Source organism: Pipistrellus hanaki, assembly GCF_964339955.1.
Source record: "Pipistrellus hanaki genome assembly, chromosome: 2".
Lineage (NCBI taxonomy): Eukaryota > Metazoa > Chordata > Mammalia > Chiroptera > Vespertilionidae > Pipistrellus > Pipistrellus hanaki.
The window spans coordinates 16,348,043-16,366,037 of NC_140504.1; the positions used below are offsets into that span (position 1 = coordinate 16,348,043).

The 17,995-nt window shown below is 39.1% G+C and overlaps 2 protein-coding genes across 17 annotated transcripts in view; both read left to right on the forward strand.

Moving 5' to 3' along the window:
• SUCNR1 (succinate receptor 1) overlaps positions 1-17,995 on the forward strand; it is a 608,141-nt gene that overhangs the window by 387,493 nt on the left and 202,653 nt on the right. The gene's annotated exons all lie outside the window — the stretch shown is intronic.
• Positions 1-17,995, forward strand: part of MBNL1 (muscleblind like splicing regulator 1) — a 192,261-nt gene that overhangs the window by 148,881 nt on the left and 25,385 nt on the right. For all 16 annotated transcript variants that reach the window (XR_014794113.1, XM_084873873.1, XM_084873871.1 and 13 more), the window contains 2 exons: positions 5,683-5,853; positions 15,761-15,961. Coding sequence is in view for 15 of the 16 variants with exons in the window: in XM_084873873.1 (XP_084729999.1) it covers positions 5,683-5,853; positions 15,761-15,961 (372 nt within the window). In the remaining variant the exon portion in view is untranslated. The remainder of the gene's footprint in view (positions 1-5,682; positions 5,854-15,760; positions 15,962-17,995) is intronic.

Here is a 17,995-nt window from a genome sequence, read left to right on the forward strand (position 1 = left end):
AAATTTCCTAAGGAAAACCAGCATTTCTAGTGAAAGTTGCAAAAATTTTACGAGTGTAAGCTTGGACCTCTGTGATATTTTATATGTAAGTTTATTTAGATTTTTATTAGAATTGATGCAAGAATTGATTTCAAAGCATAGTGGAACCATAAAAAACAGTTTTGGAAATGCATGAAACTATATTTCTGGACTGACAATGCTTTTTTGCGTTGTTTTTGGATTGTTTTTGTGTTGTTTTTTTTTTAATTTTTTTTTTTTTTTTTTTTTTTTTTATCTGCCTTTGGCAGATTTTTTTCCCTGAGATATTTGTATCATCATAGCTGGGGGAAAAACAACCCAGTAAGAATTTTCCATAGGAAGCTACCAAATACCTTTGCCAGAGTTTCTGGCCCATATCTGAGCAATGACTGTCTCCAGAATGTGCTACCAAAACTCTTGCACATCGCAGCCGACCCCAAGAAAATCCTAGTTTTGTTTTAACAATTGGAATAAATGGTTGCAGTTTGAACAGTCTTACCAGAACACCAGCATTTCCAGTGAAAGCTGAAAAAGACTTATGAGTATCAGCTCATACCCCTGCAATCTATTCATTGACCTTTTATTTCCAGAATTTACACAAATATGACTCAGTAATTATAATCCTACCACATAGTTATCCTTTGGCAGCTTAATAAGATATCTTCTCACATTCTGACCTCATACATGACAATGTTTCTTTTATTTTAGATGGAGGAAGTATAATTAAAAATGGAAAATTAGGTGTGTTTTTTTCATTTTTAAAATAGAATTTTAAAGTTTTTTTTGTTTGTTTGTTTTGTTTTGTTTTGGTTTGGTTTAAGTTCCACCAACTTCTAAGTAAGATGTTTTCTTTTTTATTGTTAATGAGTTCTTAAGTAAATATTTAAAATATCATGTTTTTTTCACATCTCTAAGTGACCATCTTTCATTCCACTCCATTTTATGCTTATTCTATAATTTATGTAGAGTATATATCTAAAATTCTATATTATATTCTATAATATATCTAGAGTATATATATAAATTACATATATAATCACGTACACATAATTTTTAGATATATACTCTACATATAAGCTTGGATATAATTATTTAAAATATACTTTATTAAACTATAATGTTTAAGAATTAACAAAGCACTTATTTTTAAGCTCAAACAATTAATCTAAACACACATCTTCCCTTGTTATAATCACAAGCTTTGTGCCAATTTCAAATACTAATGAAAAAAATTCTTAAATTCAAAATGGAGTAGTCTGTAACTTCAAAAATTGGGGACTTGATCAATTGATCTCTCAAGTGACCATTATTCATCATATACAGGCTTTTAAGACTACGGGGTGGGAGGAATGTTGATTTTTTTGGACAGGTTATTTTTAATTTATAGATGCAGAAAAATTATTAGAGAAAAATGGGCTCAGCTGGGATCAATATTATTGAACTTCCTCCATTCCCTTAAAATATATAGTTCATGTATTACAGCGATGCCTTCGGAATCTGGGTTGAGTTAAGCTATAAAAAGCCTCCCTGAATGGAGTCTAAGGTATTGATGGTGCAGGCTCTTTAATGTGGCCTGCTAGTCAGCTAGATAGCTCACTGAAAATCACATTCCAGGGCAATCAACAAAAACAAACCACAGAAACCTAACACTGTAAGAAACGTATTAAAATAGCATTTTTTCCTTTATGTGGCAGGCACAGAACAATGATGAAGGGCCAAGCTTATATTATATTACTGACGGTTGTCATGCACTGTCCTGTGTTGTCTACTTTTATTATTATTATATATATTTTTTATCACTTTTAACAGATAATGGTGCTAAATGAAACAACTGCTGCTTGTGGTTAACTGGAGATGTAGGGAAAGAGAGACAAATAATAGTTATTGATATCCTGTTATACCAGGAGCCATGTATGAGCTTGGCCTACTATCTTGCTCAGTCCTCAGACATCACCAGTGAGGTGAATGGCAGTGTTACTATTCTGTCGAAAAAGTCTTGCCACTCAGAGAATTTAAGTAAACTTCCACAGGTCACACAGCAAGTAAGTTAACAAAGTTGCTATTCGAACCAACCTACATTTGATAAGATGTACAAATAAATGGCACTCGTTGGAACTACATGTAGGATTCAAACTGAAAACAAAACAAAACAACTTCTTGATATTTATATTTTGCATTAATCCTAACAGCCAATTTAATGGCTTGAGGCCAAGTCTCTGGATGATGTAGTGTATTATCTCCCATACAGATCTGCATAAGTAAGCACTAGGTACCGATAGAATTTCTGCTCTTAGATTTTCAGAACGTTATCACTGTACTAGAGGCCCACTGCACAAAGATTCATGCAAGAATAGGCCTTCCTTCCCCTGATTGCTGGCACCACCTTTGCTCTAACTGGAGCCACCTTTCGGCCTTCACTCAGGCCCAAAGCTTCCTTTCTGCCTTCCCACGCTTCCCAGAGGCCCAGAGCAGGGTGTTGATGCAGGTGTTCTGCACTGCCCTTGGCCACTTGGCACCTGCATATGCAAATTAACCTCCCATCTTTGTTGGGTTAATTTGCATACTCACTCCTGATTGGCTGGTGGGCACTGCAAAGGTACAATTTGCATCTTACTCTTTTATTAGTGTAGATAGATTTTTAGGATGTCGATCTCAACACAAATCTTTTTTCTTCCCCAGTGAAACTCGCAAACCTGTCACCTTAGGTTCTTTTGTTATGGCAAGCTTTCTTGTGCAATCAAATTATAGGTCTCTGAGTAAATGTATCATTCAGTTAGTGCAACTCAAAATCAAAGTTTGGTATTAGATTTAGTGTCCCTCTCTCCCCCCTTCTGTTATCTTTGTCTCCAGAATAGAGTTAGAATAATTCATCTTCAATTATTTTGTAAGACATGTCTTTCATTAGTTCTGCAAATGACTCTTGAGGTGTGAGTTCTGGGAACAGAGACCAATGAACCTGGAGAAGTACCAGTGTCGTATTTACCTAAATTCTCCATGGAAGGTATGCTACTTGTGGTTTTCCCTCGGGTGTTAGGCAATCCCATAGAAAAGGATGTTTATTCTAAGGTAGTCTTTACTTTTTTATTTGTCTAGCCGCAATTATTCAGCAGCACAGTCAGCATTAAACAAGTTCTGAACTTCCTAAGAAGCTGTTTATCTAATATTAATTGCAGAGGCTACTGTGTTATTTTTTAAACACACGTCAATGAAAAATTCATGTAGTTTTATAGAGTTGTGTTTTGCCGTGTTTTATGCTTTCTCAGAATAACCTGGGCCCCCGGACCTCCTGCCACAAGCTCTCTGTGGATGAGGCTTTATAGTCTGTATACTTTGCCCAAGCATGGCTTTTTGAAAGTGCGGCTCAGATGCAGTCAGATCAAGCTGGGCACCCAAGCGTAGCCTTCCTGAGCAGAGGTAGCAAATACAGAGAGAAAACCCAAGGGCTGAGCTTCAGAGTTTTGCCATGCCCATCACAGGATGGACGGTGGACAAATTGGGTTTCACTCCTTCATCATTTCAGCCTGGGCTGTGTTCACAGGTAGGCCGGGTGGTTTGTGTTAGGGAGACACTCAAATGAAGTCCTTCTTAAGACTGCTGAGAGCCTTGGCAAGGCCTGGTTCCCAGCTCAGGGCTACTTGTGTACTGTTTATGGAACCATGGAAACCGAGCTGAGTGCATTGACAGTAACTGAATCCACAGGGTGGATATACCCCTGCTTGTCTGCCCTTCACAAAGTCCAATCTTAGTGAGCGTGATGACGTGGAGAGACAAGCAAAATTGCTCTTAGGGCCCAGTTGTTCTTTGTATGGAAAAGGCAGGATTTCTCTATGAGATTCCAACTGAATGACCCTGAAATCAGACTGTCCATCGTCCTTGAGCTTATTTCTGTCAGCCAGTCATTCCCTGTGACTCTCAGTGCTGTTTTTGTAGAAGGTGTTTTGTATCCAGATGCTTTTAAGCTAATAACATGCTCATGACCTCAATAGATAGCAAGCATGATAATTTCATATGGAACAAGTTATAGATATCTAAATCTTACTTTATGTGTGAACATATCAATAACCATCATAATTACCTTTATGTCAAAAGGTTGTTTTTAGTTTGTTTGATATAAAATTTAAAATGTGGTGGAGGGGATGGTAATAGCAGTTTCAGACCTTTACCTCGCTCAGATAGGGGCATGCAGTGAGTGTCAAGGATGAGACTATGCATTAGCTGCATTTATCTTCATAACACAATTCTGGTGAAGGTTAGGTAGCAGTTTTGAAATGGATAAAAAGCCTGAGGCTTATGGAAGTTAGTGAGGTTTTTTTTTTTTTTTTTTTTTTTTTTGGTGGGGGGGGGGCGGTTAATGCAGTTCATACAGCTGATGAGTGAGAGCCAGGCCTCTTTCCCAGGTCTTCAGACCTGTATGGTCCTTGTTATCAACTACTGCAGCCAGATCCCAAGTATGATTTGTAATGCTTCGTTACACAGAGCTTGTTAAAGTAACAGGCAGTGTCCTAAGATATTCGCTCTGCATAGAAACTTATTCCTAAACATCTTCTAAACAAGATGTTCACTCTGCATAGAAACTTATTCCTAAACACCTTCATCTAAACAAGCTGGGAATCGATCATTCAAATTAGAATTGACAGCTTTTATTACAAACATAAGCATCAGTTTTGTGTCAATTTACAGTAAAAGGTCAAATTATGGGAAATAGATTTTCCTTAGGAAGTTCAAATAAAGCTCAAGAAGGTGGATGGTGCCTTCAGTTAAATCTTTCTTTTACCTTCAAAACAGTCCTAATTAGGATTATTGATAAAAGAAGGGATCAAGGTAGCAATTGATAGATCTGTTCCTATCAGTTTGACTTGACAATACATTGAAATAATACGGATACACTCCCTCATACATCATTGCATATGACAGACTTTAATAGATATATTTTTGATAAGAAGATTCATCAAAAGGATGGTATATTCACATTTCTTATTTTAATAGTACCTTATTTTGTTTCTCCATTTTACATTGTAAATTTTTTTTGGTGGGCAAATGTGTTTATTTCTGATTGATTTATGGCGCTTGGGCATTGGAAAAAGGGTAAAGGCTGTATTTTTACCCCAGGTTTCATTGTACTTACTAATCTCTGTATATAGTGGTCACATACAAGAATTTTCTTCTCTTTATCTCTAAATATCTTAGTACATGGCCTTTTAAAGCTTAGTAGTAATTTAAATTTTATTTGTTATGAAATACCTGTAAAAGTGTTTTACTGAAAATATAGTGTGCCTTGAGTCCTCTCAGTTCATTTCCGTAGAACTCAGTTCAAGTAAAAATAGATAGTAAAACTTCATGATTCTTTGGGGTTCATTAAAGTTAACCAGAAGATATTATGGAAGGAGCCTAATATTCTTTATTTGATATTCTATATTTTAATATGATCTTGGCTATGTGTATATTTTTAAACTGGGATCTTGATACAATAGAGCTAATATTAAAAGTTTAAAAAAATTCTTTAAGCATTTGGGTGAATTCATTACTTATTCCAAATGTATTATAAAATGATGTGGGCAATACACTGTGTGCATAATAGATTCAAGTGATAGGTTTGCATTATTATTTTTTAAGATTTGCTTATTTTACTCTTCCTTTAAGGTAGTTTCTGCTTTTGTTTTTTAGGGTCGTTGCTCCAGGGAGAACTGCAAATATCTGCACCCACCCCCACACTTAAAAACACAGTTGGAGATAAATGGGCGCAATAACTTGATTCAGCAGAAGAACATGGCCATGTTGGCCCAGCAAATGCAACTAGCCAATGCCATGATGCCCGGTGCCCCATTACAACCCGTGGTGAGCATGTTTTCAGTCCTCATTTGTTACGTTGGTAACTCCAAGTGCTCAGTTTTGATGATTCCAAGTGCTCAGATTTGATGAGAAAGTGATGATTGCACTAGTTCAAGGAACACAGTTAACAGGATCAATTGCCTCGTACTTTCTAGCACAGTTCTCAGTCAGACCCTGAAATTGTTTTCACACCATGAAGTTACTTATCTTCTGGGTAAATCACGTGGAAATTTGCATTATAGCATGTTTTTCCCCTAACATTTTCTCCAGACTAAGTTCTGTGGCTTTCAAATGTAAAGTGTTTTGTTTGTGTTTTTAAAAGAGTCATCAATCTCCTCAATCTAGTCAATGTGCATTTCCAGGCTACTTTAATGGTAATCTTAAAACTTGGCATATGTCATCTCTAATTTTAAGAAAAAAATTTTCTTTCCTCCTTGAAGAGACTCTATATAGTTCTCTCTTTTCTCTTCTCTTCTCTCTCTCTCTAAATCTTCACCTGAAGATATTTTTTTCCCCATTACTTTTCAGAGAGAGTGAGAGGGAGAAAGAGAGAAACATCTATGTGAGAGAGACACATGGATTGGTTGCATCCTGTAGTGCCCCGATGGGGGTTAGGGCGTGAGGGGGGACTGGGCAGAGAATGAACCTGCAACCCAAGTATCTATCTGCCCTTGGACCTATAATCAAACCTGTGACCCTTCGGTGCTCAGGGTGATGCTCTAACCACTGAGAAACACTGGTCATGGCTAGTTCTCTTTCTTAAAAAAGAAGCCTTTGTTATTCTTCTACACACAAATTAAAATTATTTTGTGGTTCCATGCTGAAAGAATTCTGACAGTGGTGAATCAATATGAACTTAGAAGTCTCATAAAAGCAGAAATTATCAGGAGAGGCAGAAACTCCCAAGAGTTTTAAGAAAAGACGTAAATATTAGAAGCTGTAGGTGGTCATGGGGATTTAATGTTTACTGAGCAACGTATGGGGATAACATTTCAGCCTGAGCACATATATTTATTTATTTACTTATTTGGATTTTTGGAGGGTGTATATGGTAAACGATTTCAATAACCTTTACTCACACTAGTTCATAGAAATGTAAGAGAGTAATGTCATAATGATGGGTTGCAAAAGGTGTTCTGATATTCATGGTGATATGGTAATTCTGTGTTTAAATGTATGTTGAAATTTGCCATGATAAGATTATATCTGTCAGTAATTTATGTCACTAACTTATATGTAGTATTCTGGGGTCATGGGAATGTGAAGACCCACGTTTTTCTGATATGCTAACTGTAGCAGTGTGCTAACTAATTTTTCTCCTCCTACCTTTTAACATCTGAACTCAATGTAATTGTCATTCTCTCTTAGAACTTAATGCACCAATCATTCCAAAAAAGAGGGGGGGATTGCATTTCGAGGTGGGAGGGATCTCCATATCACACCGGCAGTGATACCAATTATCAATTCTATACAGTTGAGGTGAGATAATATTGTAATTCTGTGTCTGTTTTAACCTATATTTTCATTATTTGGGGGCTCAGTTTAAAATATGATTGCTTAAATTTGCTTTTGTGGTATCTGCTAATTTCACATGTTTGTTTTGGGATAGCATAAACTCATTCATTTGGTTTAAAAACAGTATTTTTTCTCTCCAGCATACAATATTGGATGAGACTTCTCTGCTATATTTAGCCATCACATAGGTAGCTTCAAAGGTCCGATAGATCCTTGTGTTGGCTACTACTTTCCTTGATATAAGATCTCTCCTTGATGGGAGGCACTTTGTTCCACTGAAACATTTAAAGCATATCTACCCGCTCATTGACCGAGCGCGCCTCTGAGAGCGGCAGTGAAGTTCCCAGACTGCAAAGAACGGCATCGGTCCTAGCGGTTCCTCTACTGAGCTCATCCTTGAGTTCTACTCTCAAGGTCATTTCCAGGGTCATCACATCGTAATCCTGGCACAAACTATAAGCAGCATTTATGCCCAGGGCTTTGAAATACTAGTAACAGATATGCATCGTTTAGGAAATCACCAACACACAGGTTTCTGGAACCCTTAGAAAAATCACCACATTTTCTGGTGTTTTTTGCTGGGAAATTCTCAGCTTAAACAAAGCATTAATTTTCTTTTCTTTTTTAAAATACTTTTATTTTCATTTGTTATTTTTCCATCACCATTCATCCCTCTATGCCCTCTTCTTACCCTCCTCCCCAGATGTGAGCACATCCAGACTTTATGTTAATCTTTCCTGATTCCTGGATTTGAAAGTGGAATAACCCTTTTGCTAGAGGCATTGTGAGATCAGCCTGGAAGTAATAGACTCTATTCAGAGTGACGTTTTTGTAATGATCACAGCAGTCATCTTAACTATTCAATTTTAAAGAATTTGCTAATAGGAATGGCTTTTAATGGCTACAGAGAAGGCTTTAATCCGGGAAATTTGCTTCAGAATCTCACCGGAGACTTTGTGATCCCTGTAAGCCAGCCCTGTCTTAATGAAGATAATAAGTGAGATTCAGAAATAAGTGAGATGGTCCTAACCAGCTGCCTACTTAGAACTTCAATGCTGGGCCCACAGAAGGGAAGCTAACTGGTTGGAAGCAGCAGGTGGCAAATATGGACAAACAGTTCCAAGAGACTGGCCAGCCGAGAGTGGTTGAGGGATGGCTTAAACTTGGATTCAGCCCAGGTGATGGGATCTCCAAGGAGCTAATGCTGTGAGCAGGTCCATTCCATCAGGAGCATCAGCAGAGTCTGATCAGTGCCGGGGCTTGCAGTCCCATAGGGGAAGCCTCTTAGTTTTCTTTAAATATATTTTATTGATTTTTTTACAGAGAGGAAGAGAGAGGGATAGAGAGTTAGAAACATCGATGAGAGAGAATCATCGATCAGCTGCCTCTTGCACACCCCCTACTGGGAATGTGCCCGCAATCAAGGTACATGCCCTTGACCAGAATCAATCCTGAGACCTTTCAGTCTGCAAGCCGAGGCTCTATCTACTGAGCCAAACCGGTTTTGGCAGCCTTTTAGTTTTCTAATCTGAGGGCAACCAGTTTGGCCCACCCTGTAGCTGGAGGAGCACAGATTGGGCAAAGGCTTAGCAAGGTCCAATCAGATTCAGAAGTACCTAGTGTTGTGCCTGGCATTCCCAGAGATCAAACCATTGCTTGGATAAGTGAAAGAGTGAGTGAGGGAAGGAGCTTTCCAAACACAAGAAATTGAGGCAGAGGTTCATGGGGGTTGACCTTCCCCGGCGTCCAGAGGAATTGCAACCAGGCCCCAGAGCCCCAGCCCAGTCTCTGCCGCACCGAATGGGGGCTGGAGGAGGCGACTTTGTAGCAGACTCTTTAAGAGGCAGCCAGGGGCTGCACAAGGGCCCTTTGGGGACCCGGAAATGGCTGTATGTCACTCCCTTTGGGTTCTCCTTTTCTTGTAAATCTTGAGAGACCTGGTGTATAAATGTAACGTCTTTGAGACCTGACATTGAGCTGACTTGGGGAGTGCAGGGATTTATAGGAGAGTCTCCTGTTTTTATGGACTTTACTAAATTGTAGAGAGAGGCACCCAGCCAAGAATCAGAAAGAGGACTTGACATTTTGGGGGCAAATGCAATACTGTGCCTGCAGTCACTGAACTCAGTCCTTTTGGTGTCCTACATCCTCGCCACCATCCTATTAAGTAGGTAGTATTAGCCCAGATTTGCAGATGAAGCCTCGGAGAGATTAATTAATGTGACTGGCCCTGCTGCCGACGAGCTCTGTAACTGGAAGATAAATGGAAGGCCTATAAGTATCTAATTACCCAAATTTAGATTTATTTCCTAAGTGCCACTTTAATTTTTTTAATTCAATTTTTTTTTTTTTTTTTTGCTTTGCTATCTGATGCAAAGGCAATCTAATGAGAAGTGACTAAACAACCTAACGAAGGTAGATAACACCTAGTGGTTTCCAACTGGGAGGCCTCTGATTATAGTTCTTTGGTTTGTTCCTGAAAGATAGCGTTCAGGCTCTCGTCACTGCCCCTGAAAGCTTGCCGAGACCGGTTTGGCTCAATGGATAGAGCATCGGCTTGGGGACTGAAGGGTCCCGGGTTCGATTCCGGTCAAGGACATGTACCTTGGTTGCGGGCATATCCCCAGTAGGGGGTGTGCAAGAGGCAGCTGATCAATGACTCTCTCTCATCGATGTTTCTAACTCTCTATCTCTCTCCCTTCCTCTCTGTACAAAATCAATAAAATATATTTTAAAAAAAATTAAAAAAAAAAAAAAAAAGAAAGCTGGCAGAGGTCTCAGGCGCCTTGCACTGTGCTCCCCAGGTTAGGCTTGTCCATCCATACCGTCCCATAACAGCTGCCCCGAAGGCACACACTCCTTGGCCTGTTGAGGTCCCTGACTCACGTGGAAGTCCCATGAATGTCATGCATGGCAAGCAGGGCAGCGACAGAGGACCGCAGAGTAACTGCATGGACCTCAGGTCTCAGGAGCTTCTCTGCTGCCTCTGTCATCTTGTCTCTGCTCTCACCTCGGTTCCAGGCAGTAGTTGTCAGTTTGGTGCCGAAAACTTTGATGTCATCCTTTGTCACACTTCCAGCAACACCTGGGATTCTTCCATTGTATTCTAGGACTTCCCTTTCCAGTTTATCCCACTTGTGGTTGAGATAAGGCCTCTTCATCCCCAAGTATTTCTGGTAAAATGTTTACCACTCAGTCGCTCTGAATCACCCTTTCATCCATCTGCCCTTCTTTTTTTATTTTATTTTTTATTTTTTAATATATTTTATTGGTTTTCCACAGAGAGGAAGGGAGAGGGATAGAGAGCTAGAAACATCAATGAGAGAGAAACATCGACCAGCTGCCCCCTGCACACTCCCCACTGGGGATGTGCCCGCAACCAATGTACATGCTCTTGACCGGAATCGAACCTGGGACCCTTTAGTCTGCAGACCGACGCTCTATCCACTGAGCCAAACCGGTTTCTGCTGCCCTTTAAAAAAAAAAAAATCATCACATGAGGACATGTTTTTATTGTTTGTAGAAAGAAAGAGATGGAGAGAGATAGAGAGAGAGATAAATACCGATATGAGAGCTAAACATCCCTTGGTTGCCTCCTGAACCTGCCCAGACTAAGGATACAACCTGAAACCTTGATATGTGTGCTGACCAGGAGTCAAACCCACAACCTTTTTGGTATATGGGATGATGCTCCCATCAACTGTGCCACCTGGCTAGGGCATCTGCCCTTTTTGATCAAGTAGCCTGCACTTCCTTAAGCAGCTTGAAAATGGGCCCCAAATTTCAGGGACCGGCATATGTATTTGTTGCTATGTTTCTTTCTCCTTGGAGAGCTAGAAGTGAGTCTTATCCTTTTAAATGTTGAGAAAAAATTGGATTGAAAGAGAAAGTGAAATTAAGGATAAAGCAGGTGGTCATTTGATTTGCCCAGTCAGCAACTCAGTCTAGAAACGGATTTTAAAATAGGATTGCTCTGATCGTAGTTATATGCTACCTTCTTGGAAAAAAGGCATTGTAAGGTGATATTGGTTGATAACTCTCATCAGCTTTTGGCTCTACATTAATATTCAAAATAATCTTTCATGAAGGCTGTTTATAGATTTTATACAGGGTTGTACAAGAATCTGGTTTCATGCACCTCGATTATGCAGTTAATTAAAAAACAAAACAAAAACACTTTATGGTTTACTGCTTGCAAGTTTGACCTTCACAGATACACACACACGTAACATCTAGACAGATCTGACTTAAAACTTTTGTTCTGTAAATGCCAGCATATACCAATTACGTATTATTTATTGTATGTACTCCCTCCATTTTATTAAAACTTGCCAACATTGTCTGCAAAACAAACACTGTCTCACATAGCATTTTAAAAATAAATTAGGGCTCCTCTGATATTTGCAGCATTGCAGCATGGCAAAATGACAACTTAGAAAAATTCAGTATTAAAAATTGCAAAACCAAAAAAAAAGAAATGAAACTTTTCTAAGAAGCACATAGAGAAATGGATGACACGAAACCTTTTTTAATGTTTACATCTCTATTTCTAGAAAATATTTAATGCACTTACTAATTTCTTGGACAGAGAAAAACAGCACATCTGTTGCTATACTAGTTAAGTGAATGTCTATGGGGGACCTGAGTTAGAGGCCAACTGCAGGATCCACACAAAATGAACAAATTCATAATAAAGCCTGAGTACCTTAATGGAATCAGAGTGGCTCTTTTAAAACAAACAGATGATTAGCCCATCCAAGCATTAGTAAGCCTGCCATTAGGTTCTCTCTGTTCGGGGTGTTTACAGACAAAAGACAATAATAATCCAGCCTTCCTGATGCTTTCCCGGAAGCAAGGAATTTGTAGATCATGCAGTTAGTATCAAATGTACCAATTACGTAGTTATACATTATCCTGTGCATACTTCAAAGAAAATATTATGCTGCCCAAATACTACCATTGTGTTAATATCCATCCTTGCGATTCTGCTGAACCCTGTCAGGGCAAGTTTTGGATGGAGAATTAGCCTTGTAGTAGTTCAAGTTATTAATTAATCAGATTAGGGCACTGGTGAATCCAGCAGTGACCTACCTCCAGCAAGGTGCTCTTTGAAAAAGGATGTAACAGATTTACAAAAGAAATGAAGGAATGTTGTACTTTTTTGTTGTTTTTAAAGCAGCTTTTGGAATCCGATTTCAAAGCGTAGAGCTATTATTATCGATTGCCTGACTGTTTAGCAAATAGCACCACTTATCTGGAGAGGGAGCAATTTGAGATAATGCTTGTTGAAGAGTTGATGGTTCAGGTTTTTAAAAGCTGCTGCAGATTTTACTTGGGGAGAGTATCCTAAAATCCACCAGATTTGAATTAGTTCTGCTGGATTCAATGCAGAAATCAATTCACATGACAACTCTATAGAAACAGTCCAGTGGGAAAGTTGTTGCCATACTTTTATGGAATAAAAGTGCTCCTTTCCCTTTAATATGCATCTTCTGTATTCTAGGCATTGTGGATTTTATGTTTATTTTATTCAATGAGCTTTAAGAAAGCTGAATTTTTTTGGCCATTGGTCTTGTTTTCTTAAAATATGAATGTTTTTCTTCCCTCCAAATGAGTTTTCAGATTTGACCTCTGCTTCTAAGTAATTATAGTAGCTTGTGTACCATGACATGAGCATCTCAATAACTTCCTGAAGCCTGCATTAAAAACTGCACTGTCTGGAAATACATGTTCATTCGTAGCAATAGAATACAAAGAGGAGTGCTATTACCTGGCCTCTGTTCTCCCCATTCTAAACTAGTCTTTTAGTCTTCAGTGCTAATTTTTTCAAATAACTATTAAATATCTAATAGGAAAAATAGGTGGCTGGAGTGGCTGAAATTTGCGAGTATGTAGCAGTGTACCTGACTGTCTCAGAGTAGAAATTTTACCTGACTATCTCAGAGTAGAAATCCAAGTTCAACATGTATTCGCTGGGCAGGTCAACCCTTGCCCTGCTGCTGCCTCGGCAGCCAGTAGACAGTGGAGCAGCATAAAATCAGCTGCTGTTCAATATCCATTGGTGGGCAGAGATTGCCCTGGGCCCCAGTTTCTTGGCAGGTTATGGATTGTTAATATCTGGAATGCCGGATTGTTTCCTGTTGTCAGCACGCAACGTAGCTGCTTTGGGCAGGGATGGCCCTGTGGATGGGAGGTATTACTCTAGGCCACTTCCTCAGGCAAGAGCCATCGATCTGGCAGGGCAGCTAACCATGGCATTTAAGCCAGCACATTTGGAGGCATCATCATTCTAACTGGAACATCTCAGAAGGATCCATGGTGCATCGTTTCTCCTGCCAAGGGAATCACATTATGTATTAAATATTCTACTTTAAAAAGAAGAGAGAGGGATAGAGAGTTAGAAACATCGATGAGAGAGAATCATCCATCAGCTGCCTCTTGCACACCCCCCACTAGGGATGTGCCCGCAACTAAGGTATATGCCCTTGACCAGAATCGAACCTGGGACCTTTCAGTCTGCAGGCCAATGCTCTATCCACTGAACCAAACTGGTTTCGGCTAAATATTCTACTTTTCATTGTTTTCTCACTAGGATTGGACGCGGTAGCTGCATGCACAGATTTTGTCTTAAAGCAATGTGTGAGGTCAAGAGAAGAGCACATCTTGAGGACAGGGATTTTCAACCTCAGCTCTGCTGACATTTGGGGACGGGAGAAATCTTTGTTGGAAGGGGCTGCCCCTGTGTTAATGGGACACTTAGCAGAACCCTTGGACTCGACCCATTAGATGCCATAGCACCCTCTAGCTGTGGCGACTAGAAATAATTCTTTAGACATTGCCAGATGTCCCCTGAGAGGCAAAATCACCCAGAGTTGAGAACTGTCCTAGGAACAAGGGAAAACTTGGGCTCCCTTACAAAGACAGGATGAGACAGGGCCAGACTAGATGAATGTTGTATTTTTTAACATGTTTCTCTTTTGAACTATAAGAATTACGTTTGTAACATGCATCTTAATTGCATTAAAAATCTGTTCCAAATTTCTCTTGAACACTATATAAACTCAGGGTCATCTTTCAGAGGGAAGAATAGCGACAGTGTAATGTCCTTTTATTCTACAAAAAAAAAAAAAAAAAAAAAAAAAAAAAAATTCTCTGAATCTATTCCATATCACAGGGTAAAAGGAAGTGAACTGTTAAAAATTACCTTCAAGAATAGGCTCCATTTTGTCCATCCGTTTTTTGTGTTTTGGAAACAAACATTACTGTTACACAAAGCGTTAAACTTTAAGAGTGGAAACTCCATTGAATTAGGAAGTTGAAAATGTATCATCAATCACATGGGAAATTGTTGTGCTAGGTTATGCTTTTAAAATTGGAAAAGAAAATTGCTCGAGTTGATTTCAGGTAAATTGCTTAATTCTATCAAGAACAGCTATATTTCCTGATATGCACATTTTTATACCAACCAATAGAAACCATTCTCATGTATCCATGAAAGCATTTCTGGCAGAAAGTCAATCTTGTCACATTGTCCTTAGTGTTGCCATTGGCGTTCCCTTGAAGAATCACCTAGCATTTAGTTAGAAGTGTTCTTGTTTGCAGATTTCCCATTTTCCAGTGGTTCTCCCCCAGGAAGGCGAATTCCCTGTTAAATATCTCACAAGAGCGTGATAAACTGGTAAAGTTTATAATCCCCCCAGAAAAACCTGCAACTAGTGAATTTGCCAAACACTCTATCTTCTGTGCCCACAAGGAATGAAGTCCTCCTCACCTTTCCGTGCCCACATGAGGTTTATTCACAGTTTACATTGACTGTGAAACTGTGCTGTCTACTGAGAGTTCCGCTTTATTTATTCCAGATAATGGGACACTTGCAACCTGTTAACCGTTGTAAACAGATCCTTCAAGACACATCTGACATAGTAATCATGAAATATATTTCTTAGATATGCGTCTAGGGTTCAATCAGGACAAAGATGGAAAGTAGATAACCACAGGAAGTTTCCCTATTGAGTTCTTGATCTGTTGTTCATAAAGAAATTGCAAGTATGAGAGACTCCAGGCTTTAAGATTCCAGTGGAAAAATGTAGCCGCAGGTTACCTCTTGTATTTTAGAAAAACTTTGGTTTAATCAATATTTCTTTAAGAATCATCCTTATCCTGAATAAGAGTAAATAAACACAGAAGTAAATGGAGGGACAGGGAGGGAGGAAGAAAGGGAAGAATATATTGGGGATAGATAGATGGATGGATGGATGGATGGATGGATGGATGAATGGATGGAAGTTGGGGGGATGGATGGATGGATGGATGGATGGATGCAAACATATATAATGTAGGATATAAACTTGCAACTAAGACCTTGATATTAAATGTTTCTTCTTACTTTGTTTTTCAGCCAATGTTTTCAGTTGCACCCAGCTTAGCCACCAATGCATCAGCAGCCTTTAATCCCTACCTGGGACCTGTCTCCCCAAGCCTGGTTCCAGCAGAGATCTTGCCGACTGCACCAATGTTGGTTACAGGGAACCCTGGGGTCCCTGTCCCTGCAGCTGCTGCAGCTGCTGCACAGAAATTAATGCGGACAGACAGACTTGAGGTAGGAATGATGAGCTAGTTTGTTTATGTACTCTCATCTAATTTACAAAGTGTACTGTTTCTTTCTTTCATTGTCATCAAAGTTAAAAAAAAAAAAAAAAAAAAAAAAAAAGACCCAGCAGAGGTTTTGGCTTAATGCTTGTATCCTTTTACTATAATATGGGCATGCTATATGTGATGAACGTAATATTCATGAAAGCCACAACATTCATGTGTACATTAATGGGTAAGAACTTGGGACTCTGGCGTCAGACTGACTGCCTGTTACTTTGTTGTGCCTCAGTTTCCTCATTTTTGAAATGGGGATAATAATGGCACTTCCCTCAAAGGGCTAGAAGAAAGAATGCCTGGCACCCAGCAAATGTTTCTTAAATATTTATCCTGTTGTTATTAAGAACAAATTTGATCAATCCCCTGATACTTGTTCTCATAAAGATGTTATTTAGTAACTCTCTATAAAGCATTTTAAAGTTTATTATTGCAGATGGCCTCATAAGCTTCACTATATTTTGGTTGGAATAGCAAGGCAGCTTGGTTGATGAAGTGCACTCCCGTAAACATTTTTAATTGGAAATTGTGTGATGATCTGAGTCTCGGAGTCAAGGATGATCAGATGTACGTGCTTTGCTGTTGCTACATGAAAAAGAAATTAAAGATATAAATCTTACGTCGAAGTAGTTGTTCAGAGTTTCAGCATGGCTGTAAATCGATAGATTTGGTGAACTCTATTGAGAGAGGAAAAAAATGGCAACATGAATGTCCATTGAAGCTCTAAAACCTGGCTTTAGTGTCCAACTAAAAAACAAAATGACCTTTTCCTCTTGTCCCTGGTTCCTATCAGGCAATACCGAGTGAAAAGAAGTTTTGCATGTATTAATTATAGAGAAGGCAGCAAAATAAGGCTTTTGTGTGAATATAATTGACACTAATAATTTATAAGTTTAGCAAGAATTTATTTAATAAGCACCAAGTTCTTGTTTATTAACTTTCATTGTATGCTTTACAAAGGATTTCAGGTTTCAGAATAGTCATAACTGTACCATCATTTTAATAATAGTAATAGTTAATACTTATTAAATATTTGTTATTTACCAAATACAGAGTCAACCCTTCTCAAGCATCACACATTAAATATTCAAAACAAGCTTAGGGCCGAAACCGGTTTGGCTCAGTGGGTAGAGCTTCGGCCTGTGGACTGAAAGGTCCCAGATTCTATTCCAGTCAAGGGCATGTACCTTGGTTGCGTGTACATCCCCAGTAGGGGGCATGCAGGAGGCAGCTGATCGATGGTTCTCTCTCATCAATGTTTCTACTCTCTATCTCTCTCCCTTCCTCTCTGTAAAAAAGCAATAAAATATATTAAAAAGCAAACAAACAACCAAGCTTACGAGGAAGATACTACTATTTTTTAAGATACATTTTTATTGATTTCAGAGAGGAAGGGAGAGAAAGATAGAAACATCATGATAAGAGAGAACCATTGATTGGCTGCCTCCTACACACCCCACAAGTGGTGATCAAGCTGGGCCTGTGTCCTGACCAAGTTTCGAACTGTGACCTCCTGGTTCATAGATTGATGCTCAACTACTGAGCCACGCCAGCCTGGCAAGATACCCTTATTAACTCTACAGGGCAATACATTGAGGGGTAGATGTGACATAATTCTTCAAGTTCACAAAGGCGGGATGTTCCAGTGGGGCATAAACTCAGAATCCCATTTTAAAACACCATGTCAGGCTCCCATGCCCATGCAGGTGATAACATGTAGAGGAGGAAGCACAGTTTGGCTCCTGTAAACTCTTTAAAGTTTTGATTGTTTTAGGCTTATGCCTTACCTTTCATTAAACATTTTGGAAAAGGCTGCTAATTTAGAGATTACTGCAAGTAGGACCCAGGAAGGACTTTGAAACCTAGTTGTACACCCTCTGCTGTGTGCTAGAGAGAGGGGTACACCATGACCTGTGTGTGGTTTGTCATTGCACAGTTTTCCTTGTCCGTTCATTAACTAATGCTGTTTGCAGATAAATTAGGAGGA